The following is a 26,697-nucleotide window of genomic DNA, read 5'->3' as shown; positions in this document are numbered from 1 at the left end:
ACAACCTGCTGTACTGGACCAAGGTGAATAATTCAGACTGGCACCATTGATGATGTGTCATTTCCATTATTTACCATGTCCATGTTTTCATCCTTAGGTTTTAGGAGTTTTGTGGGCCAGTGCTACAGACTCTGTAGAAGTAGGAGAAAGCTTCTTAACTTGGTTTTGTGAATTTTATTCCTTCTGAGAATGGGTGGTTGTATATTCTTTGGAAGAGGGGATTAAAAGAAAAAGTATCTTGTGATGATTTGAGACCTTTCATGTGGTTCTGAATGATTTTGTCCTTTTTAGAGTTCTACTGAATTGGAATGTCCTGCTGAAATTAAAATTTATTTCACCTACTTGCTGGAGCAATGAAATTTCTACCCTTACAAAAGTATATTTTGATTGACTGTCTTCCATAAATCCATGTTGCCTGGCCATAATTATGTCAGAGTCCTTTAATCAGTGTTGTCTGCTTTAGCCAGTGATTAATATCAGATAGGCAGGTAGTGTAGCCACCTGAGTCATCCTGTTTACCACTGTGCTTAAAAAGTGGCTTGCTTGCACACAGTTATGGATCTTCTTTAATATTTCAGGAATTAGAGAAAATCAGCATTAATTATTCAGTCAACCTGTTAATTTTTTTAAAAACACAGCTGCTGGCACTGACATCAGCCAGCTGGAGTAGCTGCCTGTGGAATGTTTTCTTGCTTGGGGAAGGTGAGGTTGTATCATCTTGCTGTAATGTTGCTGTTGCATGGTGGAACACTGCTGTTAAATTCCTGTCCCATCTTTATTTAGGGAGAACCCAATTCCTTGCACTTCAACCTGCTTAGGTTAGATTTCTCTTGTGTTCTTTGGTTCTCAAACTTTCATCTGATTTATAGGTTTAAAAGACTGTTTCAAACCTACAGTAGCGACAGTACTACCTTGGAAGGAAAGGATATTTTTCTTCCTAAACACCTCTGATCAAAGAGTAGACAATTTCAAAATAAAATAGCTGTGTATAGGAAGGATCAGTGGTATACCTTTTTTTTCAAAGTTTAGATTTCCAAAGTTAATAACAACCCCAAGCACACAGCAGCCCCAAAGCTATAAATTGCAGTGACAGTCCAAATCTTTAATTTTTTTCTGTCTGTAGGAAAGATTAGATGGGCAGACCTGAATGCAGCCACTGCCTAGACTCAACTTGGAATGCTAAGAATCAGTGTATCTCTATCTGGAGCAGCAGAACAGACAGATTGCCAAGTGGTGCAAGCTGACAGAATTCTGTAATGGAAATGTAGGAATTTAACATTGCCTGAAAATCTTAATTCTGGTGCCTGTCAGTAAGGGATAAATCTTAAAATGGCATTTTTGTGTATATTCGGAAGTTGAGCAAGGTCTGGTACAACATGGTGGTTTAGGTCTTTCAGGGTCTCTGAAAACAGCTTTTTGCCTGGATATTTATTAGCTGGCTATATGTTTTAAAATACCAGAGCTTGTGGGCAAAGTGTGCCACAGTAATTATAGACCTCCAACTGAAACATCTTGTGCATTTTCATGCACAAATCTGGCCGGTAGAATCAAGTTCCAACTTGTGTCTGTAGCAGATGTTTCTGAGAGCTTTAATAGATTTGTCAGGTACTAAGTAGCAAGCTTGAAAAATGATGTCAAAACCTGCAAGCTTGGTGAAGTAACCATTTTACCTGCAGTGAACCAATGAAAGGAGTGTTGCTGATAGCAACTTGTGCATCTATGATATTACCTGGTAATTGTGAGTGAAAGCCACTTAAGGGCTTAATGTTATTGGATTACATTTTATGTCTGCTCAGAGGATGGACTTCTGATTTTCAAAGTGCTAAACAGCTGACAAAATACAGGGGTGTTTTTTCTCTTGCTAGTCCAGGTGGATGGTGGGGTTGGTGTGATTTCTTCTGTTTCCAGCCCTGCATGCTGATAGCAGGTTGGTGGTATCACCCCAGGAAAATGGGGGCCCACTTCAGTTTATGAAGCAATTCCATTTTTCCCCAAATATGCAGGAAAACTGCAACCATTTGTAGGGTTGCACTGGCACCTTGATCAAGGATTGACCTGATTTGTAGAAGACTTTGGAGAAAATGTTCCTCTTGAGTGCACTGGTGGGAAGCACTGGGCAGCCTCCTTGGCCAAGCAGAGCTGTTCCCTGGCCAGGATCAAAGTAGTGCCTCAGCTTCGCACTTCAGCTTGAGTCTGTCCCTGTGTGCTCTGCCCAGATCACATCTGTGGCTTGGGGATTCCACCACTGATAGCCATTTATTTGTAGAAAACTCTGATCCACAAAACCAGCAGTTCAGAAAGGGGCTTTTCCTTCCTCAGATTTTATCAAGGAGGAAACGTTAGTTATGTTATTTCTGCAATTTGCAAATATATGTTATTTTTGCAATCCTTGATTAATAAGAAGGCAGCATTGATAAAAAAAGACCAAAATCAACATTTGAGTTATTAATATTGAAGTTTAAAATGTAAGAAAATTATCTAGATGATAAAGATGTGATAAATTCATACCTTTTCCTTGGCCAAAATGGCTGAATTCATGACCTGATCATTCATTCCCTTCCCTTAATTTCTCCTCCTTTTTCTTGCTCCACCCTGACTCTTTGCTCTCGTGAAGGGAGTGCTGCCTGGTCCACCCTGACTGGCCTTTCCAGTTGGTACAGCTTCTCCTCTGCACCAGCCAGGTGTGTGTTGAGCAGTCCCTGTGGAGGTTCCTCTCCACGCTGGCTTCGTGCTCTCCCCTTTTCCCTGCTGTGGGAACCAGGGGAAGCAGCACATGGTTCCTGCTTTCCCTGTCTCCTCTGCTCTGACACAGCTCAGTGTATTCCTCTGGCACACTTGCTGTCTTAGCTTTCCTGAGTCTTTTCCCTGCTCTCTGCCTTCCTCCTCCCAAGTCACTGCCCATTCCCAGAGTGCCTCTTTTCCAATGGTTTTCTCTCAGCTTCGCCTGTAATTTCTTTTTCATGTGTGTTTTATTTCTGGGTAACGCTGCCTATTAAATCCACCTGTTAAACCTCTTCAAATCATCTGCACATCTGTGGCTTATTCTGTTTTGGAGGCCTGTTCAGTTACAGTTTCACTCACTTAGAGGTGTCTCATTTCAAAATCCTCACAGTCAGAACCTGTAGGGAGGCAGTAACCTACCTCAGTGAATACAGAAACCTACCTCAATGCAATACAGAGGGAGGAAGCCAGCAAAGAGTTCTCAAAATGAACTGTGGTGACCAAAGTGAGGGACAGGGAAAACTATTTTGCAGCTCACTGGGATGATACTGGAAGGCTTTGAGTACTCTTGTAGGTACTCAAGTGCTCAGGAGTCTGGTAGAGAAAGATGACACAGCATCCTCGTTTTTTTGGGAAGGGAATGCAGAGGCTGAAGAGGGTGGGGCCCAGTGGGTCCAACCCCAGTAAACAGCTCAGTTCTTACTGGTTTTTAGTGCTTTGTCCTTGTATCTGATGCTTTTCAGCTGTGTTTTCATGGCAGTCTAACATTCAGTGCCAGCCTCTTTGGTATTACTGTTACTAAGCTAGCTTTGATGTTAGGAGCTAAAGATCCCAGGTTCCCTGGTGATCCTCATGGTTGATCTGGAAGCTCTCCACCCCTCCAGCAGCAGGATTACAGGCACTGCAGGAAGTGGAGGGGCAGAGCTATCCACTTAAGGCTTCTAGGAATTATTTTAGGGGCTTGTCTCTCTGCTGGAGTGTGCACGATGGTTTGCTTGAATTGACCTGCAATATTTTCACAAGTGGCTGCTTTGTCTTCTTTGGGTACCTCACCCTGTGTTATGATTGAAGGAATAATAAGTGATGCACAATGAACGTTGTAATGAGCTGTCACTTGCTTCAAAAAGGCAACTCCAATCACACCAAAATCATCTCAAACTGGGCCTGTGAGAATAGCTGGGTGTTTTTGTATTAGCTTTTGGTGCAGGTAGTGGGGATAATTCCATTTCATTATGTAGGGTTATTGTGAAAATAAAAATACTAAGGTTTGTATATAAATTACATTGTGTATGGAAAAAATGGGTATGCCATGTAGTAAAAATCCATAAGCCAGATGTTGGTAGGTTTAGGCTGCAGGGAGTTCTGTAACTGTTTGTAATCTCATGCCCAAAAGATTTGGGTAAAATCTGTTCCAGTGGTTTTAGCATGTTTGGTCATTTTCTAACTTTGAGGGTCTTGATTTATTTTCTTTAACTTTAGTATCATTACTTCTGTAACATGTATATAAGAAAAAATGTTTCCTTTGTTTGGTTTTGTCTTGTTTTCTTCAGTAACCAGTGCCCTTTCTACCTCCCCACATCTTGTTGTTCTTTTCCATCACCTTTTCACACAAAGTATAGACAAACCCCAAAGCTGGTTATTTAGTCCCTGGGTCTGTTAAAGAATAAGGTTCTGATACAGCAGAGTTCCCTCCCTACCATCTGTCTTGTATGGGTTCTTCAAGTCTGATCAACCAGTGTCTGTAGGTGATGCTTCAAATCCTTTTTTCTTTGGGCTTTGCCTACAGTGGGTTTGATTTTTAAAGAACCAAACCTCCTTCCTCTGCAGATTTGGGTTTTGCTGCTGCTGGAAGGAAAGAGGGGCTGTATTTATGGCTGCAAAAGACACTTCTCTAGAGCTTCCTGGGCTGGACTTGGCTCTGACAGACAAAACTTTGTAGCCTTCCCTTAGTCTTGTCCCTTCCCTCCTGTGTGGCTTTCTCTGCTCTTGTCCATCCACTCTGGATATGTAGAACATACCTTTGCTGTGTCTGCAGGACTTGGCTAATAGGAATGAAAGTAGCTCAAATCTGAAGTTAGGCTTTTTTTTTGGCCTAATAAAACTAAGAATGAGAGAAATACTGTCATTTGCCTGCAGATTTTTGGATAATGTCATAGCATTGGATGTACTCAGACTTTAGAAGGCTTATTTTTCAAGAATGAGCAGTGGAAATTTCTTGAATACTCTGCCACTCAGCTGGCAAATCTGTCTTGCTGTAATTCCAGTAGGTTTTTATCCTCTTGTAATTGTCAGGAAGCAGCAATTCTGTTAATTAAGCATTACTGTTCTTACAGAAGGGGATTATACATCAAGTTCCCAGTGTTTGTACAAATTATTTCCTCAGACACACTGATCCAGAGTTCTGTTTGATCTGTTAAAAGAGGGATTTAGGGAAGAGATCTTGATGCAGTTGCTCCTATATTAGTAAATTAATTATGTTGGAGAATGAAACGGATTCCTTAAAAAAAAATTTCCATGTCAATTTTTTTTACTTCTTTGCATGACCAGATGTGCTTTTCTATTGTGAATTAATTTATGAAGGACTGTATCAATCCAGCTGTTTTCATAGTAAACAATTTTATTTTTCAGGTTCACGCTTTTTAAGAAAAGAGGAATAGAACAGGAAAAAAATGGCAGCAGAAACTCAGACACTTAACTTTGGGCCTGAATGGTAAGTTTTGTCTGTTCTGTGAGACTCCAGAACCTTGTCTAAAATGAATGTCTGTCCTTTGGAACAGAACTGATTATAAGACTGAATGGGATATAATGTGTTTGTTGTTCCATCCTGCTTCACCTCAGTCCCCGGCCTGGGATTGAAAGCAATATTGTAAGATTAGTCTTCACTTTGTGAAGTGGCATTGTGTATGAAATGGGTTGGGTTTTATCTTATGTTAAGGCATAATATTTACATTGCTACCAAGCAGAATAATGTGTATGATCTCAGAGGTGTGCACAGAGTAACTGAAGATGTGCTCGTTTGGTCTTTCCATGTGCTACATGTTAATAAGTTCTTCAACTCTCCTCACTGGGCTTAGATCTGTAGCTAAGCAAGCTTTTTCTTTTTCCACTGTTCAAAAAACCTAAACCCTGTATGGAATATGATGAAAGTGAGTTTCATGTCATAGTATCCTGCATGTGTGCACTGAAAGTGTCAGGAAAAATGAGCTGTTGTGTTAAGGGGAATCCCTGATGTATAATTTTGTCAGCTGTTAGTTTTCAGCTTGTCTGACGTGCATTGTCCTGGTTTTTGCTCAGGAATGGTTGCACAGGTGTGATTATTCATTATTTGTTCCAGTCTCCTGTTGAAGTGTTGGTGGCTTCACTTACAGACAAGACTTGTGGGTGGTGTGGTTTCTGAAGAGGGGTGTGGAGTGGGCCTAGGAAATAGAACTGCTGCACAGCATGTGGGGAGACTTACTGGAATAACATCTTCACTTGTGCTGACACACTTCTCTGCACAATGCCCAGAAATTGGAGAGGATTCAGCCAAGAAGGAAGACATGATTTGCGGGCTGGGAAACAATGAGAGCTCAGTCTATTTTGTGAGATGGAAAGAAGGTTAAAGAATGACTCTATCACTGTCTATAAATACACCCACCAGGAAGATATGTTATGCTGGAGTGCTCCTCAGTGTAAGAGACAGACATGATTAGATTCTTGATGGATGGAAGCCAAAGTTATATTAAAAAGAAGGGGGAAGACAACTCTAAAAAAAGCACGTTTTAACAGTAGCTTGATTGCTGTGTCATAGTGAGGGGATTTCAGTCTCCATTTAGTTTAAAAACCAGATTAGATTGTGTATGGAATATGTATTATCCTTGAGTGAGTTACTAGATTTCTACAGGAATGATGGAATATAAGATTTATAATTATTGCTTTGGGTTGCAGTGCAGTCGTGTCTGTCACATAAGCTGCTGTATCACTTCACAATGAAACTCTGGGCCACGTTTGATCTGCATTGATCAAACAGTGAACATTGCACTGAGCCATCTAATCCTTGGAATAATTCTTCCCCAGGCATGTTTTGTTTGGAAGTGGTGTGTAAAGGACCTGCCACGGGGTGGCACCAAACTAAAAAAATAAGATCAGCATTTGACTTGCAAATTGCATTTTCCTTTCTGTTTAAAGAACAATAAAGCAAATCAAAGCATGCTTCAATAATTAGGTGAAAGGTAGCCTCTGAATCATTGTTACAGTTTAGAGCACCTTCCTTTCCATGGATTTCTCAGTTGTTGAGAAGAGGTTTTGTTGTTTACTTTTCTAAGACGCACATTAAGGAAAATGTGGGAAAATGGTGAGGGTTCTGTTTCTTGACACATACATCCTTTTGTAAAACATTCCTAAAAAAAAAATTCCTAAAAATATAGAATATTTGTGAAGCTGAAGAAGTGACTGTATAAAGGGAGACTAATGTACCTGCAGAGTGGGAATCATATACAATGGTAAGATATTACATGCAAGAAGTCGAGTAACTTACCTGTATGGGATGGGAGCAAATGTAACAGCATATTTATCTGTTACCATAAGTTAGACTACTGCTTGAAATGTCTCTGAAATAGTGGCACTATATTTTGTGCATCTTTTTTTATTGATACCCTAAGCTAAATGACATATGCACTCTTAAAAAAAAAAAAGCCATTAATTTTAATTTCTGGAAAAGGATTTGTAGTAAAGAAGCATTCCAGAGACACAAGAAGAAACCCATTGTAAAATTTACTGTGCTGTACTGTTAAACTTTGCCAAACAGCTGAATAAACTCGTGGTTAATGTTTGCTGCGCTGTCCTCAGCATGGTAAGAATTTTTCTTGTCCAAAAGAAGATGTTGCCATGAATATCTGTGGAAGATGTACAGCAGATTTGTAAGCAGCTTAGGCAAGGCTTTAGGGGTGTAGTAGCTTGCTATATGTTCAACATAAGAGTTCAATTCCTTGGTGTGCTCCTGGGAATGTTTTTTCTTTCCTTCCTGGCTGTGGCTGAAACGAGGGAAGCTCTTCACTGATGGAGCCCTGAGGTTGAGTTTTGAACCGAAGCTGTGACTGTCTTTCCTCTGCGCGTTGTTTGTCGTGTTTGTGCCCAGGCTGTGCCCATGCAGGGGGGTGGCACAGTGGCACAGGGGAGGTGGCACAGTGGCACGGGGGGTGGTGGCACACAGTCACTCAGTGCCATGGCTTGTCTCTGTTGCAGGCTGCGAGCCCTGTCCAGCGGTGGGAGCGTGACATCCCCTCCGCTGTCTCCGGCCCTGCCCAAGTACAAACTAGCAGACTATCGCTACGGGAGAGAAGAAATGCTGGCACTTTTTCTAAAGGATAACAAGGTGAGCAGGAAAAGGCCTGATGTGTGTACTCCTAATGAGCCTTGAGATTAGGAATACTGGTTTGTATTTTGTGATTGTGTCCCTTGGCATCCCAGACTGAAGAGGTCTGATTTGGTGTGTGTGTACTTGCTTGATCCCACTTTTACTGCATTCATTATGTTTGATTCTTTTTTTGCCTCTTTAGGGGCAACTTCCTGTACCCCAGAGAACAAAAAACCTGATTGCCATATTCAGTCCCACTGCCACAGATGACTGAGGGTTAAAGCCTCCTTGCAGCTGTGCATATTTGCTTGCCTCAGTAGGATTTTATTTATGTAGTGCATAATAGTTATTTGATGCAGCTACAAAGTCAGGCAATAAATCATGTTAGCAGATCATCTGAAAACGGCAGTGGATCCACATTTATCCCAAATTAAGGCAGTTCATTTTAGCAGGTAACTGGCCCAATGAGAGCAGTCCTCAGGTATTCCCTGCTCTGGGAATCAGGACACAAATACAATCAGGCACATGGAATGCATTAGGACAATGGAGAAAGTCAAGAACTTCCTCCTGGTTTCATCTCAAGCAAGGCTCTCAGTGGTGTAAAAGATGATGTAAAATTTCAGAGGTCCTTTCAGGCAACAATTCACACATTCTGCATTTGTAAACATTGGGTTTTCCTGCAGCTGGTGACAGAGGTTGGTTTGTTGTTGAAGCAGGACGTAGTGCCTTGGAAATCTCAATCCTTCAAGTGAGGGAGGGGCTGCAAGAAACGATGTCATGTTGTGCCCTGAGCTTGGCACGGAGCTGTGCACACCCAGCTCTGTTCCTGCCCTGCCATGGCTGTGCTGACACTCAGTGCTGGGAGCCCTGTGCTGCTCCCACAGGGGTGCTGAATGTCGGGGGTGTTTCTGAACCTGTGAAGTGTGTTCTGCTGAAAGCCCTGCTCTAACAGGCAGGATTGTCCTGCTCTGGCTTGGGGAGCTGTGATTTCAACCTTGCTGTTGTGCTGGAACAAGCCAGCCAGCCAGAGGCCAGTGCTGGGTGCTAGAGCAGGTGCTGCTGAGGCCTCTGCAGTTGTGACTGATTCAGAACAGCCTTGGAATATCCTGGGTTACAGGAAGTTCTCCCATCCTTAGGAGTGGTCCAAAAGAAGATTTTCTCCCTGTGTGTTTGCCAGAAAGGCATTATCATTATACTGTGTCTTGCTTTTGATACCCAGATGTTTCCAGAGGGCTGAGAAATTCTAATTACCTTGACAGTGGTTCTAGTTAACTACTCAGGGCAATGTTTTTTTAAGCTGTGTCTTGTACCCTGTCCTTTTTCACTGGGTCATCTTCAATCTTTGCTGGCTGAAGATGAGGCAAAGTTGCTTTTCTGATTAAAAGATACACTGATTGAAAGCAGGAAAGCTTCTGCTAGCATGTGCCCAAATGAAAATATAAAAAGTCTTTAGTATTATGAACTAAATATTTTTGAAACAGAATTCTGTTGGCATAATTAGACCTTACTTGGCTGTAATTGCAGCTTCTTGTCCAGATTCTCAAGGTCACATCTGCTGATGGAGCTTCTGATTCAAAATTAGTGTTAAAGTTTATTTTGATTTAAATCATCAGTGTTCTCTAGCTAATTTATACATATAGTTTTGTTTTACTTGGGTTTTTTGTTTGTGGTTTTTTTACTCTCCTTGTTGGTTGTAAATTGGAATTGCTGACTTTAAATCAAATACAACCTTTGTGCTGTGTGTGGTAGTTTTGCTGAATGAAAGTCTGACTATAAAGTGCATTGGAGTTAAAGCAATAGTTTTTAATTTACCAGATGAAATTTCACTTGGTTCAGGTTTGAGCTGCTGTGCTGTGTTAATTTTGTATTCTGGTGTCTGTGAACTTGTGGGTGGGGGTTCTTTGGAAATCTATAAGAATTTTTTTTCTGGGGGTGATAAATCTGCAGTTACACCCACCCCTGGTAAATGTTATGGGAAGCACTGGTGTGCTGGGTGGATGGACACAGAGTTGGCAGGGTAACATTTTTTTATGAATCAATGTTTGTGGCATCATCCTTGAAGTGGAAATACTTGGATATGGTAGAATGCTCTTTTCCTTTCATACAGATACCTTCAGACCTTCTGGATAAGGAATTTCTGCCTATTTTACAAGAGGAGCCCCTGCCACCACTGGCACTTGTACCTTTTACAGAAGAAGAACAGGTTGGTATCTTTTTTTTTTTTATGTTTAATCTTTAGATTGCCAGTAGAGTAAAGACAAAATGAAGAGTATACCCCCATTAAGAAAAACCATAAAATCTGAGATTTGGAGAATTTGGAGAAAGAAATTATGAAAGCATAGTGTCAGCATAAAGTTTAGATTCTGTTCATGCTCAATTGTTGTCTTAAATTTGAACAGGTATTTTGCCATACAGTGTTCTGTGGATGTCAGACAGCTTGTTAAGTCCAGGATCACCAACTGGGAAATGTTACCTGTTTTTTGAGTATCCACCCTTTTCAGATCAGTAAAATTTTCTCCAGGTTTTAGATCATGTTCTCTTTAGTAATCACAGAGTCCTAGAAGTGTCTAAGTTCTGTAGCTTCAGCTTTGTGCCCTTTGGACAACTGTTGAACTTTTTTGACTGTTAGCATTTCTTAGAAGGATCCAGTACTCTTAATGACTATACATAGGCAATTGCTTGATTATCTCCTTTGGTCTCCATAGGTATTTGGTTAATTGGTGAACAAGATGAGAGTGAGAACAGGCAGTCCATAAAGATTCCATTTCAAACATGACTGATCTGGGTAGTTTGAAAACCCCTGGATTTAAATGGGATTCCTGGTAGAGAAAGCTGCCTGCCCAGCTCTGGACAGTGCCTCTGACTTTTGACTCTGGATTGATTCCCTCTTTGTGGCTTTTGATTTTGAAGCTGCTCTCCAGTTTGTCATGTTTCTTAGCACTTACTTCATAATACTGTTGTTTGGTTATTTTGTTACTTTTCTAGTAGAAAGCTGAGTATTTTTACTGGCTTGAGTACTTTGATTTCTGCAGGGGTGGGTAGTGTTACTATTAATTTAAGATATCAGAGCATCCTCCTTCCTTTGCTCCGTGCTGTTGTGTTCTTGAATTCTTCATTTCATTTTGTGCCTGGATATTCTTGTATATCCTCTTCACCTCTTCTGGAATTCCTCCCTCTTCAGAGCTGATTCATATTTCTTGTAGGAAATCTCTGTAGGATGCTGTCCTTTGACACAAGGTGCTGATGGTTTAGTTTTTAATCAGCAGTTGTATTTGAGTTCACATGGATACATTGTAAGCACTTCATGTCACAGTCTAAAAAGACCACTGAGATTGAGAGTATGCTTTAATGGGAAGTCTTAGCCCAGCTCCTGTTCTTGAGTAGGAACAAGAAATGGTCAGCCAGACATGCAGTAGCACACCAGGATATTGAACCTCGGTGTAAATACCCTGACATGTTTTTTTGCTGATGCCCAGTGGAGTCCTTCAGAGAGCACTGCAGGCCTTTTGCTGCTCAGGGGGACACCGACTTTTGGGGATTGTTGGTGTGCTCTGGGAGGACTAATACGAGTTTAGGGCTGAGTGGCCTCTTGGTACAGATGAGATGGGAAGTGCTGCTGAGCTTCAGGGACAGGTGGTCCTCTGCTGCAGTGCCCAGTGTTTCACCAGTCTTGAAAAGTCCTGAGGAGTTGGTGTGCCCTGTGTCACTGCTTTCTCCTGCTCCTTTTCACCTGTAATCATACAGGAACCTTTAGGCACCTTAACAGTTCTCTACAATCTCCACAAAAATCTTAATCTGAAAGAAGAGGTCCATGTTCCCTTTTTAATAAATTTCCATTAATGCTTTCTGAGGACCCAGAGGACGTGAACAATCTGGTTTTCTATGTCCATTTTTCCCCCTCCATGGCTGATTTGAGATACCAGGGGAATGGCATGATTTAAGCTACTAGAAATTCCTGGTGTTTGTTCCCCATGACATAATAAACATCATTTATCATCAAGAATCACGTTCAGAAGTGATCGTGAGGTGAATATTAATGGATTTGCTGCTAGTCCTGGTACAGGGAAGTTCTTACTATTAAGATTGATAAAAGATAGTTTAAAAGTCCCTTTTTACCCCCTCTGTGAATACTTAAGGTAGAATTATTGTCTCAGAGCTTGGGGAGGGCAGAGATTTGGGAGTCCTGGTTAGAACAGGGGTACTTTGGGTAGGGTGCAGGTGAAGCTGTTGGCATTTCTCAGTCAGGCTTTTGCTCTGAGCCTGGATTCAGAGCAGTTCTTGCAGTCCCAGCACCCGCTGGCATTGCAGCTGTGTGTGTGCTGTGGCTGGAAGAACTTGTCTCAAGCTGATTGAAAGATGTGTTATCTAGGTGTGGGGGGTGGGTTCTGGCAGCTCTATGAATTTAAGCTTTAATTTGTTTAGTCCTGTAGAATTTAACTAGCAGATACTTAGGGCTACAGTATTCCCTGTTACAGGACAGGGATCTGCTCTGGATGGAGTTGCTGGTTCTTTTTGTGTAGAATGTTTCTTTGCTGATGATAGAGTTGCTGAGCTAACCCAGAGCTCAGCTGATTGACCTTGTAGTAGGTTTTGTTATATAATATCACAGATTTGTCTGAGATCTGTTTCCATGGAAGTGTCTGAAGAAAAGAAGGTTTCTGTGGATGGCTTTAACAGAGCTTTCCACCATGGACCACTGGCAATATGGAGCACGGGTTCCTTGGCCTTTCTCCCCAGCCCCTTTATTCCTGTTTGTAACAGAGAAGAATTCAGCGGTCTTAGTCTTATCTGCCTGTGGAGTAGGGGAGGCTCAAACTCTTGCTGAATATGATGGAGCTCCTGACATCTGTTTCTTAAGGCATCTTCCATTTGCTCCTAAAGCATTAATTGAGCCCCTGTTTTGGGGCAGCTTTACTCTTTGGTGTGCATTGTCAGAGATGGGCACTGAAGGAATACACTAATCAGTAGGAGGGTGGGTTTTGCTGTTTTGACTTTGGTTTTATTGCTTCCTGTGATCTCTCCACGTGGGTTGTTGTCACTGTGCACAGGACGAGGATCTCACCTTCGCCACAGTGGGCTCTACAGGGGGAGGGGGAATTGGCTCAGAGTTCAGACAGAAATGGCAAAGTTAAAAAACATTTGGAAAAGGGAGATAACTATTTTGTCCTTACTGGAAGAATTAAGGCATAAAAAATAAGGAATCTCCTATGCAAGACAATGAATCTGAGAAGTAGCTTAAAGATGGTTTTGTAGGGAAATATTTCCCTTTGTAAAAAAGCAGAAGTATCAGCAGCAGGAAAGGTGGTGATTTGTTTCGAGGCAAATGGAGGTGGTTCCTTTTGACTTGCTGTTGAAATGGTTGCTTTAAACTTCAAGAGCTGGCTGGGAAAATAGTCAGATTTACTGGAGGCTGACCTTGCTATTTTGCCATGCATGACTGCATTTTTTCTTTCCCCTCAAGTCTACTTAGTTACCAATTCTCTCTTGAAGGAAGATCTACTTTTCTAGGAAGCACATACCAAGCAGTTTCTGAAATGGGTTAAAACTCCTTCAAATGCCTGTTGGCTCTGATGTTAGCCATTTAGATTTTAAATAGTACATAATTGCTTGTCTCATTGTTCTCTGAAGACCTTCAAAGTCATAGTAATTCAGATGAGTTGATGTAAGCACTTGCCTGCTTTAAGTGTAACAGCTGTTTGGAGTCCTTTGCATTCTAATTATTTAAAACTGGCAGAAATAAAAAGTGTGTGTGAATCCAGGTTTGCCTTGCTCATGTTCCTGAACTTGCTCCTGAATCCTTTGGCCCCGTTTTCCAACTATTTGTGTTCAGAGAATGGGGCCAGAGTGGGTTATAATTATCCATTCTTTATTGAAATAGCTTTTTCTTTAGCAATTAATATGAAAATAAAGTTGAATTTTACTGGTGTTTATTGTCTTATTAAAAGGAGTATCACTTAGATTTCAGAAGGCTTAAGTACACTTAGTTTTCCCCAAAGTGTGTTACTCCTATGATACATTTAGAGAGGGGGGAAGAAAGGCTTATTTCTGCAGAGAATATTGGTAAATATAACTTTATCCAAGTTCTGTTAGTCTTTACACGTTTCTACTTCGCTAAAGAATGAAGTTTAGAATTGTCATTAATTCATGGTGTCAGGGATACTCCCCCGGGCAGATGGAGCTCATCAGCCCTGTAAGGCCATCCATCTATGAGAAGGTCACTCTAAACAAACCTACATCCTGAGGACCTCACTGCCATTGTCCAAGCTTGCTTGGCCCCAGCAGATGAACCTTAGGATTAGAGGGTGGGCTCAGTTCAGCGCAGGCTGTGTCTCACCTAAAAAATCCATTGCGCAGGCTGGAAAGGTAAAAGACCTTTCCCAAAATCTTCGTTCGTGAAGACTGGCCATACAGGTGTAGGCGAGTGCCAGTCTCTTTTTGGAGCAGAATGTCTGTGTTTCAATCTGCTGATGTTCCAGTCACTTCTGTGCTGGCATCATCTGCTGAAGGAGTAGGTGCTCCACTGCTGCCTTTAGAGCACAGAAATGTCAGGTGAGTAACTTGAGAGCACTGATGTCGACCACATCCTTTCAGAGACTGTTCCAGCTGCTCCTGTGGCCCTGGAATCCTTTTCCTTCCTGGCGTTAGTCCCATGGGCTTGTACTGAACACAGGGAAAGCAAAGCTGGCGTTAGGCTGAGTTTAGGCTAACGGTGTTTGTGGTTTTGGTGTGTGTGTGACTGACCCTGCCCTGCCCTGTCTCCACAGAGGAATTTCTCGATGTCTGTAAACAGTGCTGCCGTCCTGCGGCTGACGGGACGTGGAGGAGGAACGGTGGTGGGGGCTCCTCGAGGTCGAAGTTCCTCTCGAGGTCGAGGTGAGCTGCCAGTGGGATGTGCTGCGCTGTACACAGGTGATCCAGGCTAAAGCTGCTGAGGGGTGTTCCTGGAGCTTGGCTAGAGCCAGCTTGTCTCATTCCCGGTTTCTTTTCCCTTAAAGCTTTGAAACCTTCCCAGTGAGGTGGTGGTGGAGACCTCATGTGCTTAGAGATGGTCCTGCACACCTTAGTGCACATCTGGTACCCATGTCACATGTGCTACGTGCCTTTGTCAGAGTGGTGGGTGGAGAGAGCAAAAGGGAAAGGTGGTTTTGAGGTGGAATATGAAATAGTTTGGTTCAGAATTGTCGGAAATAACTTCATTAAAGTTCTAAAACCAATTTATAGGGAAAGGGGAGAAAAATGCACAAATGTGTTTACAATGTCAAGGTTGTAGTAGATGGTGTTCAGTATTCTGAAAAATCATCTTCATTTGTTAACATCCTGAGCATAAACAGGAGAAGGTTAATGGGAAGACATAATTGAATTTGAGAGAAATTTGAGTCTTGCCAATTATAGTGCCTTGCTGTAGTTGATGTCTCATCCAGGATCACTTCAAACATTTGCTAATGAATTGAGAAAATGTCCTCAAGCCACATCCCTAGTGTAAACCAAATTGTTAAATCCAGGGTTTATCTTAGTAGTTCTCTTTCAATGTGCATACTTTTGTGAACACTTTTTTTTGGGCTTTATATATAAATATGATGGGTTGCATTTATAATAGTAAGAAGCTAATAACTTGGAAATATCATCAGGAGTAATTAATCTTGTAACCTCTGTCTTTGCAGGTGCTTAGGTGAGGTTTCTCTTAGAACCCTTTCTAATTTAATTCTGAATGTCCTTAACTGGTGATATTTTAAATAACAACTTCCATACATAATTAAATGCTTGACCAGAATTTTTCTCTGACTTAATGTGTTCTCTCATTTCTGTTCTCCTTCCTTAATGCTGCTTTCTTTTTTAGCTTACATCTTTCTGGTACTTGTAGATTGTCATCTGTCCTCTTGTGGTTGCTTCCCAGCAAAGACATACGAATTTAAACTTTTATTAGACTGGATTTTTCCTGTTGCTTCCCCTTCTTTATTTATCGTTGTATTTGCACAAGGGCTCAGGGTTTAATTTAAAAAAAAAAAGTGTGTGCATTTACATAAATGTGGGGTAACATTCTTACTTGTATGTACCTTGTTATATTTCTGTTCCTTGTGTGGAAGTTGTTGCTTTTTGCTGTATGTATTGCTACCATCTGTTTCATTTTGCTAAGAAAACGTGTATTAGCTATTTTTTAGATGCACCAGGGCTTAATTGTGCAAATTAAATGAATGCTGCTTAAAATGTGGTGATTTGAGGTCCTACCACCGCTAGTGTGCTCTCTAGTTTCAATAGCAAGATCCCTTGACTATTTCTAACTTTGCAAACCCTTTATTTTGCGTTCTTTGGTCAAATTTCCCTTTGTTTTCTTGCTGCACCTTTAACAGTGAATGCCATCCTTCTGCAGTGAGCAGTGGGTTGCTTTTTAATTGCCCCCACTAGTTTCAGAGAGGTCACAGGGTTAAATGTGGCAGAATATGGCTTCTAATCCAGTAATTCTGTTATCGAATCTACTTGTATGCATGACAGTTTTGTTTGGCAGTAAACTTTGATTCCTTACATATGAGTGGACAGAACTTAAAATCTGTGCAGTATTAAGATGTTTGAAAGCTGCTGCATGTATTCCTGGTTTTTCAGAGTTCATTTTTAAGATGTGTTAGCAAGAACTTCGAAAAGTTTCAATCTTTTTCACTTTTTTTTTTAGTTTGCTCCTCATCTAATCTTTTAATTTGTTTGAATTGTTATATGCTGTGCTTGTTGGGCTGCTCTGCCATTCTTCTGCTAAGCTGTAAAAGACAATTTCCCCAGTAAATTTCCTCAGCTGCCTGAGCTTTCCTCCTTTCCTTGATCCTGGGTGCTGCTTGTCATTCCCCTCTTCCCCTTCTCTTCCCATGAGCAATTAGTCTTGGGCTCTAGGCAAAATGAGTCTTCCCAAAGTTTCTATATCTCAGCAAAGAAATTAAAGTTTCTGCCAGGAGAAAACTGTACAATTTTCATAATTATACACATCATGTTCTTGTAATTAAGGACTTTGTTTTCAGGGTTATTTATTAAAAGCTCAATCTCGGATTGTTGACATATGACTTAGAAGAACACATTGCTTGCAAGAAGCAGGCTTCAAATGCAGTTCTGTTTTTTCAAGTTACAGTGAAAAGAACTTGGAATTTCTTTGGAGTTTGTTCACTAAATGAACTGCTTCACTTACCGGTTGGAAAACGTTTTTATTGCACTGCAGAATTGCCTGGGTTTAAAAGGTTATCTGCTGTTTTTCATGGACATTGCATCGTTGTGTGCAACAAAGCTGCTGCCGATCAGTGTGGGCTTCAGCCTCCCCACAACCAGATTGCTCTCTGGAAGGGACTTCACAGCAACTGGGGAGCAGAATTTGCATGTAGGATTAGGTTTGTTAATTAAGTTCCCTTGCTGAGGCACGAATCACAGAATTGTGTTCCAGCGTTTGGGAGCAGGAGAGGCAATCTGTGATAGATTGGCAAAGGGAAGAACTGCTGTGAAAGGAGGGTTATTGTTAGAATTCTAAATGGGATTCACTTCCCAGGATTTGAAACTACAGCAGAACAGTAAATATTTTCTGGGTATTCACTCCAGCTCTTACTGACAACCATTGCGTTTAGACGATGTGAAAATGATCACTATGTGAAAGCTGCTTTGATTTTTGTTTAAAAAAAAATGAAGTTGTAGTCTCTAAAGAAACCAAGTACTTGCACGTGACTCTTTCCTAATTGACTTGTTTTCCTGGGAGCTCCCTGTGGTGTGCAGTTAAGCCCTGTGCTTTGTGCTGGCGGGACTGGAATGTCAACATTCATGAATAAGAGCCTCAGATGAGGAGAGATTTAAATGGTCCCTGGAATGGGCTGTAAGCTCACAGACACCTTGTTTTGTAGCTGTTCTCCTTGTTGGTTAATACTCTTATGAAGGGTCCTTTGCTTCCTATTCGAACTCTTTCCCCTCCCACCCTCTTTGCTCTTTGTAATCTGCCTTCGCTGCTGTTGGAAGGTGTGTAAATGGTGTGAAAGTGGAATGTTATCATATCTAAACAGCAGTAGCTGAACTACAGTTATTCAGCCTTTCCCACACTGTATTATGGCTGTGATTGATGACCCCAAACTCCAGTTATGCTATCATTTGAACAATTTGCTTGTGGTATTCTTAGGGAGGTTTTTTTTTTATAATGACAGTTAGAATGGCAGTTTGTGCTGCATCCTGCCCTCTTATTTGTGTCTTATATTTTTACTTAAATTCAAACTTGTCTATTTTTCAGGTTAGAGACTTTTGGCTGTTACTACAGTATCCAGTGGAATGATGGCCTCATTCCGAGGTTTTTAAGAATTATTGAAATACAAATGACCCAGTTGCTCCACTCAGTTCTTAAATGGAAGGGTTTATTGACATCTCTTAACTGTGCATTCAGTACTTTGTGCAACATCTACACTTAGAAAGTCTGCTGCTCATGTACCAGGCATTTTTTTTTTTTTCAGAAGTGGCATTCAGTTTAAAATAAGCCAAGAAGTGCAGAACCAGAATGTCAGTGCTTCTCTGTGCGTTTTTATCCCCCCTGCAAGCATTTTCCAAACATTAGCACTGTTAGCTGTGTCCTGGGGGGCACTTTCAGCTCAGACCCATCTGGGTGACACTGGCTGAATACCTGCCTTTGCACAGGTTTTTTTGACTGGCTGCTGCTCTCCTGTACCTGGTGGGGTGTGTTTGGTGCTTCCCACGCAGGGTGTGCTGGGTGTCTGTGGGCACTGCAGAGGGGCCCTGGGGCAGTGCAGGTGGGGGGGTGGCACAGCCAGGGCACAGGTGGCCTCAGCAGAGCCTGTCCAGTGCTGTGGGGTGTCCCTGCAGCTGGGAGCCCAGTGCTGTGGGGTGTCACTGCAAATGGGAGCCCAGTCCTGTAGCCCTATGATGGCTGAGATCACTTGGTGGGCATTTTGCAAGGTTTTTGTGTCATTGAGACCATTTTGGTGGCTGAGCACAACTGAAATGCTGATGAACCGTGACATGGGGGTGGTTAGTGGGGGGAGGTTTCTCAGGCTGTTGTTTCATGTATTTTGAAAGCATCCATAAGCCATGCTGCTCTTAAGAAGATGATTCTGTTCTCGCTCTTATACAGGGCTCTTGCTTTATTTGCTGCTGAAAACTCCCATCTCACCAGGTCTGGCCCTGCTGGTGTGTGGTGTCAGCAGTCAGTGTGCACTCCTGCCTGCTCACGCTGCAAAGGTTGCTACCACTCACTGTGAAAACCAGAAAAGGACAACCTGTTTTGTTTCTGTTGAAAAAGTGTATGCAACTTTCCACCTCTGCTACCTCAGAGGCAGGAGATGAGTCAGTGCCTTTGTTCTGTGTTGACTCTGTGAATTGTTTTTGCTTTACTATCTCTTGGGGGAGGAAGGAGGAGAGCTTTCCTGTAGTGGAAGAAACTAGGCTAAGGTTGCTATTGCACGAGATGCTGAAACTGTCCTGGGCTGTATTTGTGAAGCACAACAGCTTGGAGTCCTCTTCCAGGATTTTAGGGGATCCATGATACCTTCACTGGATGAACTTTGTGCTTCTTGATGTTGTTTCACATCTTTCTCTTTCTTGCATTCGCAGCTTGTTTTGCACTCATGACTGTGGTCAACCTTGTGGTATCAGACTTGCCACAGTGAAGATATTTGTGTTTCTAGTACAGTTGTAGCTCTAATACTAATCTAATCTCTCCTCTTTTGCCTCGGGTGCTCAGTCAGCTCCTGTGCCTCCCCCTGAGTGTGTGTAAGAACAGCTACACTGAATCTGGCAGGGGCTCGCTCAGCTCCGTGGGCTCCATAGTCTGGAAACAGCCAAAAGAAGGCACCTTGGCCAGAGAATAAGGGCTGAGTAAAAATACAGAGGTGAAGAGGCTCAGCTTCCAGATGTTTGCATCCCAGTGTGTTTCCAGATGTGGCCTCTGTGTTTCTCTTTTCCCAGTTTGCCCAGTCTCCATCTGAGCTGAAGCACAGCCAGAGTTCTCTGGTGAGGAAGACCGTCTCTGTGATCTGCCATTCAGCAGCTTTGGGGCTAGAACAGGACAGTCGTGTCCAAAGAGGATATTTGAATTTTTCCTTGTGCACCCTGCAACCCGTTCTGCCCGATACAAAGTCAGCTGTGTGTTTAAAGAGCCCAACTGGATTATCTGTGGATCACTTTTTTCTTTTTCTCTGCCGGGAAAGCAACTTTTACTTCCCCCCACGAGATTTGGTATAGAACAGTAGAGAAACTGTTGCACCTGCCTTGATTATTTCCATTTTTTAGAGCCTCATTTCATAAGACACTGAAATATGGTACAATGCCTTGATGCATCCATTTGTCTTCAGATTTTACATGTAGAGGCTTTTTATTATTACTTTCTTCAGAAGACTCCCAGGACCACAGTCTGTTCCCAGGGTGTTTGTTTCCTGTTTCGTTTGGTCATTCTGTCTTGTTCCTCTGGATCCCTGGGCAGGTTTGCACCTCATGCTTCAAGTTGGTTTTTATCCTTGAAGTCAGGAAAAGAGAGATATGAAAGGATTGATGTTTGTGATATTTCACGGCCAAGAATTCCTGTTCTCAGGTGCTTTTTAGGTTCTGGAACTTGACTACAGAGACTGCATATGTGTGTGTAGGAAAGGCATTGTCCTGACAAACAGCTGATTGATGTTTCACTTGTTTGTCTTCCATGAGATCCTTGAGTGGTAAATTAGCCGGTTCTTGTGCTGCAGCACTGTGTGAAGCAGCGTTAATCTTTTGTAGGTCTGGAGCCTTCCCCCCAGCCATTAATCTGACAGTGCTGGGAGCTGCCTTAAAGGTCTGGGGATGTGTGTGGGTGTTGTTTTTCTGTTGTGTGGGGTTTTTTTTACCCAAACACCCCACGCCTTCTCAAACACTGAAGATGTGCTTGGAGATGCTTTGCTTGAGGACACGTGTGTAACTTTTTGGCTGGAGGTTGGTACATGGTACTGTCTGTGGAGAATCATTTATTGAAAAAGTGAGTAGGATGATTTTTAAGCTGTGGCTGATGGGGTTCCTCATTCTGCCCTGCCTGTACCCATCCCGTGATCCTTCTTTTCTCCCCACTGCTCCTGTGGGAGATTTCTGCTGGCAATCACTAGAACTCGCTGGTGTGGGGCTTCCTTCTCCTTTATGACCCCTCACAGCAGTGAGGGGAGTGTCTCTGCAGAGCAGTGCCATTACCCTGGGGTTTGCTGGGAAAAGGAGGCTGGTTTTTGGGTGTGAAGTACACATGTGCAGTGTGGATGTTGTGTGAATAATGCAACCTTACTTGGTGATTTCTGTTGGGTAAGTATCTGTTTTCTGTGTTCTTCTGCGTGGTATTTATTTTAGAATTGTTTGCCTGTCCTGTCTTGTCTTGCACTTCTTGATAAGAATTTTTACACAAGACTCTTTTCTTCACTCTTTGTTCCTTTTTCCCTTTGCCCCAGATAATTCCACTGGGGCTTAAGACTGCAAGATTAGTTCACAGGGACACCAGGAAAGGGAAACCTACCTGATTCTTTCAAGTTCTATTATTATTTATACAAACACTTGTGTTTTTTGTCTTTTCAGGCAGAGGCCGAGGAGAAAGCGGTTTCTACCAAAGAAGTTTTGATGAAGTGGAGGGTGGATTTGGGCGAGGAGGGGGCAGGGAAATGCACAGATCACAGAGTTGGGAGGAAAGGTAACAGAACTCTAGCCCTTAAAGTTTTTTACACACATCTGTTCAGCTTCCATTTGTGCCTTTTGACTTCATAAAAACACTTTAGGAAAGGTGATTAGTTGTATCTGTGAGTGGAGTGTCTGAATTTCTGAGATGGGGTCAACACAGTAATGTTTCTAGAGGCTCAGGAGCGAGTAAAAGAGCATTTTTGCAAAGACTTTTTCTGCTGAGTTCCTGGGAAGAAGGAACTACTTTTAAGAAAACGTAAATTATGACAGTTGCAGTGGAAACGATGGGTGACACTGTGGATTGCTGAAGGGTTCGCTTCAGTTTTAGTCTTGATGTTGCTGACAGTATTTAGGGGCACATTTCAAAACATACCCAGTTGCCAAAGGCTGTGTGCATTAGTGTTCCTGAAAATTTCACTTGTCACTTGGACCTCTAAAGATACTGTCCATCAAGCTCTGATTTTAAGAAAGTCCCCCCCAAAAAAAAAACAAAGCCAAACAAGACCCATACCTAAAATGAGTGGAGTAGTTCCAAAACCTTATTTGAAACTTCTATTCTGCCTTTCTAGGGGAGACAGACGCTTTGAAAAACCAGGGCGAAAAGATCCAGGTATGGTTTTGTTACTGTGTGGGCAGAAAGTGGGAGGGAGGAGCAGGGTGTGTTTGGGGAAGGGATCTGTACATACATAAACCTTTCTTATTGTTCCAAGTATACTGTTGATACGAGATTCATGATACTGTGCCAGGTTACCTAAGTGTATTCTTGAAGTGCTGATTCTCCTATTTTTTGTTGTTTTCACTATTGGACATTTGAATGTTGTAGATAAGAAAAATCTGCAGTGAGTAGGTTCTGTTTATTCAATGAAGATGAAGTCTGCAGCTGGAACTAAACTCCTGTACCCCTGGGAAAGGGGCTGTGCTGGTGAACAGATGTGCTGTGACAACAGCCCTTTTCAGGGCAGCTTTGAAACGTGCCTGCTGTGGGCTGTTTTGGCACCCAGGACTTCTTGACCTTGTGAACAGTTAATTTTTTGGAATGCTTGCCAGTGTGAGGGAGATCCCGGCAGCAGTGTCCCGAGGCTCCCGTGCTCATGGATTTACTGGCTATCAAGTCAGTGTAAGTCATCACATGAACCTCCTGTTCATTCAGGTTATCATCTGGTCCCCTGTCTGCTGTTCCTCTCCTCTCCTGTTTCTGAAATGCTTCACACTGACCATGTTCAGGCAGAATGGTGGATCCTTAACTGTGACCCTGTACTTCTGTTTGAATGTTCAGCTTGAGTTGGAGGGGGTCTGTCATCTTGTGGATGGAACACAGACTTTTGGGTAAAACGTGTGTTTGGAGAGTGGGGAGGACACTGAAGGGAGCTGTGGCTCTCTGGTCATGGCAGTGACTTTTGCCTTGTGGGCTCATGCATTGAGTGTTCTCTGGGGGACTCTTGTTCTTTCTCCATGGATGTTTCCATGAGCATGGAGCTCAGCTGTGCCTGGTGACAGGTTTGGTACAGTAAGAGCTTGTCTGTCTGGGACCCAGAGAATCTCTTGGTCTTGGCTGAAGGCTCAGTCCCTCTTTGGTGAACAGACTGATAAAGCACAGGTCGGGACAGACAACTGCAGGTTGGATGTAAAGACAGACAATGAAAAGGTGACAGGACTGTATTTTAGTCCTTGCTTAGCTGACAGTATTTTTAGCAAGAGTAGCATAAATTGCCATGTGAATAATTTTCCAGATGCTCATGGTGGCACATGCCATAGGAGTCTTAAATTATCATGTGTGCTTTCAAAGCCCTCCCAGTCCTATCTCCATGTAGGAATTGATGTTCATAGATTTTAAAGAGTGCTTTTGTTTTTCTGCTTGTTAAGTTGAATGTTAACACAAAACCAAGATGTTGCACGTTTTCCTCATTGTTTCCTTTAAAAAGAGGATACTTCCAAAAAATAACTCGAGATTGGTTTGAGATTGTTCATTTTGAAATGCCAGTAGTGAAACTTTGGACTCTGTATGTGTATATTTAGAGAACTTCTGGGGGAAAAAAGAAAACAGGAGAAACTAAGTACTACTGAGATTTCAGGACTGCAATTTTTACAGAAGACAAACAGATGTAAAAGTAGTACCCACCTTCCTGTTCTTGTGATTAAAGTTACAACACTTCCAGTTCCAGACTATAGAATGTACCACATTTCTGATAAAGATGGATAAAAATATTGCATGTCAGTATAGGATGAGGTGTATCTCTGTTGAAATGGAGAAGAATTTGCAGTGTGCACCATAATCTTACTGAAGCTGACCTCTGCCAGAGGTTATCTGCAGCTGGGACAGAGCGGGTCTTGTTTGTAGCAACTCCTAGGAAGCAGGACTGTGGAATGCATCTGCCAAGAACCATTTCCTGGAGGAGATGGTGTCCCTGTGTGATTTGTTGGAAGTTGATTGTGAGGGATGACGTGCTTATTCTTAAGTTAGGAAGCTTTTTGTGGTACCTGATTGCTCCTCTGAAGTCTTGTGTTGATTTAGGTGACTAAGGGCTCTGTAGCTCAGTATGATACAGGAAGGAGCCCTGCAATCTTTCTGGAGTTTTACTGTAAAAACGTTGTTTTCACAACAGTAATTTATGTTTGTGTATTGCTGTGTTAGAGGTTAATGTCCCAATGGGTTGGAAGACCATTTCACTCCCCTCTGCCTTCAGAGAGAAATAAGGTGGAGAGCACAGAAATATTAACAAAGCGTTGGTCTGTTTGACTCAAGCCTTGGTTGATTACAAATAGTTACTGTTCTGTAAAGGCTTTCCAGTGACATGATATTTTGAGTGTGAGGAGGGTTACAGATGTACCACCAGAAGTCCCAGTTAATACAAGCACTGCTGTCCACGCTCAGGGAGGGCACTGACGTGCAGCCTGGAATTGAGGCTGATGTGCTTTAGCAGATGCCTTGGATTCTGGTACTCTGGTTAAACTCCTTAGTTTAGGATTTTATTGTCTAATTTTACTGTGCTTCAGTTTTTCATTGGTCCTTCACAGGGCCTTGAATTAGCCTCAGATTACATAATTTACTGAGTTGCCAACTTTTTCATGTCCTTTGTTGTGGATGATCACACTACAGAATAAGAGATCAAACATTGAAGTCTTCTGGACATTCATAATGGATGCAAGAACCTCTCGATTAGAAATCATGGGATGAAAAAAGTGATAGACCTTCAGCAAAGAATTACTTCTCAAAAATGATCAGTGTGCTGTTCTTAAAAATTAATGATTGCTTTTTCAGTGCTCACAATAGTTTGCAAGGTCACGTTTGACTGATTCTCAGCATAAACAGTATCTGTCCCTGGTTTCAGTATGCAAATTGAGGATGCACAAAGCATTTGGGAGTTCCTGGTGCAGATTGTCACAGTTCTGACAGACTTCACTGAGAACCCAAATGGTTTCTGGAAGGCTGAGGCCATTAGCAAAGAAAATGAGCAAGTTGTTTTCTTGAGCACGTCTGTCTCTGCACAAAAGCTGCTTAATTTTCCGTGCAGCCTCTCGACTAATACCAGCTTAGCAGCTGAGGGGATTTGGTTAGTTACCAGCAGTTACACACTGGTAGTAAATAATTGTTATGTAGATTAAACAGAACTTCTAGCAAGTCAGTTGTGGAGCCTGACTGAGTTCTGTTAAACGTGTGGGGTTTGGTTAGGTTAAGAAGACTTGAATATAAAATGTGTGTTGAAGTGGCTATAAAAAAAGGGTGCTGGATTTCTTTGAATTGCACTTGCCCTTGCTCTACCTGGATTGTTTTCCTGCCTGCCTCGTGGCAGGAGGTGCATCCATGAAGGTTGGGCCCCAGTCTGCTCTTGCAGTGCTGAAGCACTGGGTGCTGTGTTGTGGCACCAGAGCCCATCAGCAGTTTTCCTGGGCTCCTCTTCCAGTTTGGGCTGTGGCGTGTTTCCAGTGCTTTCAGACATCCGTGGTTCACCAGTTCTCTGGAACTGTAAAAGCAATATCAGTGTTTTTTCTACCCCTTGTTCTGCAGATGTTCTGAAGTAACTACAAAGTTCTTTGTCTGATTTGCTTCCTTAGTATTATTCAGCTTTACATTCCAAAATGAAATATTTGAAGATTGCATTTAGTGTGTACTAAACATGTTTTTTCTTTATACTTGCTGTTGTACCCCCTTTTAAACCAAGGCTGTAAATAGAAAATTGCTTTAAAAACAGGATAACTTTTAAGTATCACATGATTCAGAAATCAAATGAAGCAGCCCACACTTTGATTAGATGTTAATTGAAGTTAGAAATAGCTTTTTATAGCTTTGATTCTAAATCATGAGACTATAATCCTGTCCTGTTGGGATTATACATGTGAATTTGAGAACAATTGGTTTGTCTGAGACCAGAGTATGTGATATATGGGAAATACAGTACCTCACCCAGAATGCTGTCAAACAGAATATTCTCAATACCTCACCCAGAATGCTGCTCTTCTTTCCTAAGTGGTTAGTTCAGACTTCACACAGGGATCTGTTCTATGCTCTTGCACTGGGTCTTAATTTGTAGGACTCTTATCAATGTCTTATATTGGTTGTGAATGTGGGAAAAACACTTGCAGGAAATACTTGAAAGTTATTGGTGCTGACACGAGGCTGGAAAAGGGACCTTTAAATTGTATGTGGGCCAACAGGTCAGAAAAGCAGGGCTGAAGGCAGGGTAACTTGGTGGTGTGCTGCTCTCTGAGCTCCACAATCTTCATGAATGCTTGTCCATAAAATTAGGTTTGAAAAAGATTTTGAGAGCGTGTGATAACCCAGCTCTGTCTGAGGTCTGGAGTGGGGGAGGCAGTGCTTGAACAGTTTTGGAGTGAGAGCTCAGTTGCAGCAGCAGCACAGCCCTTCTGCCTCATTGCCCTGCCTGTGCAATGGTGCTGGGGGGCTGCTCCCCATCCCCAGACCCTGCACCAGGAGCTTCCTGCTCGCCCCTTTTGATTGTGAGCACATCTCAGTGAGCAGTTTTGGGACTTTAGAGGAGTTCAGC

The 26,697-nt window shown here is 42.2% G+C and overlaps 1 protein-coding gene across 9 annotated transcripts in view; it reads left to right on the top strand.

Moving 5' to 3' along the window:
- The window catches only part of GIGYF2 (GRB10 interacting GYF protein 2), a 72,565-nt gene that overhangs the window by 4,942 nt on the left and 40,926 nt on the right, over nt 1-26,697 (top strand). For 6 of the 9 annotated variants that reach the window (XM_027703802.1, XM_027703804.1, XM_027703810.1 and 3 more), the window contains exons 2-7: nt 5,350-5,431; nt 7,945-8,074; nt 10,164-10,259; nt 14,821-14,965; nt 21,596-21,707; nt 22,264-22,304. In XM_027703802.1, the coding sequence (XP_027559603.1) occupies nt 5,391-5,431; nt 7,945-8,074; nt 10,164-10,259; nt 14,821-14,965; nt 21,596-21,707; nt 22,264-22,304 (565 nt within the window). In that variant the 5' untranslated portion in view covers nt 5,350-5,390. The remainder of the gene's footprint in view (nt 1-5,349; nt 5,432-7,944; nt 8,075-10,163; nt 10,260-14,820; nt 14,966-21,595; nt 21,708-22,263; nt 22,305-26,697) is intronic. The other 3 variants (XM_027703805.1, XM_027703807.1, XM_027703808.1) reach the window with 2 other exon arrangements.

Source organism: Neopelma chrysocephalum, unplaced genomic scaffold (assembly GCF_003984885.1).
Source record: "Neopelma chrysocephalum unplaced genomic scaffold, ASM398488v2 Primary Assembly neopelma1_252, whole genome shotgun sequence".
Taxonomy (NCBI): domain Eukaryota; kingdom Metazoa; phylum Chordata; class Aves; order Passeriformes; family Pipridae; genus Neopelma; species Neopelma chrysocephalum.
The sequence above is the reverse complement of the archived record's forward strand: the minus strand, read 5'-3'. Positions and strand labels throughout refer to the sequence as shown.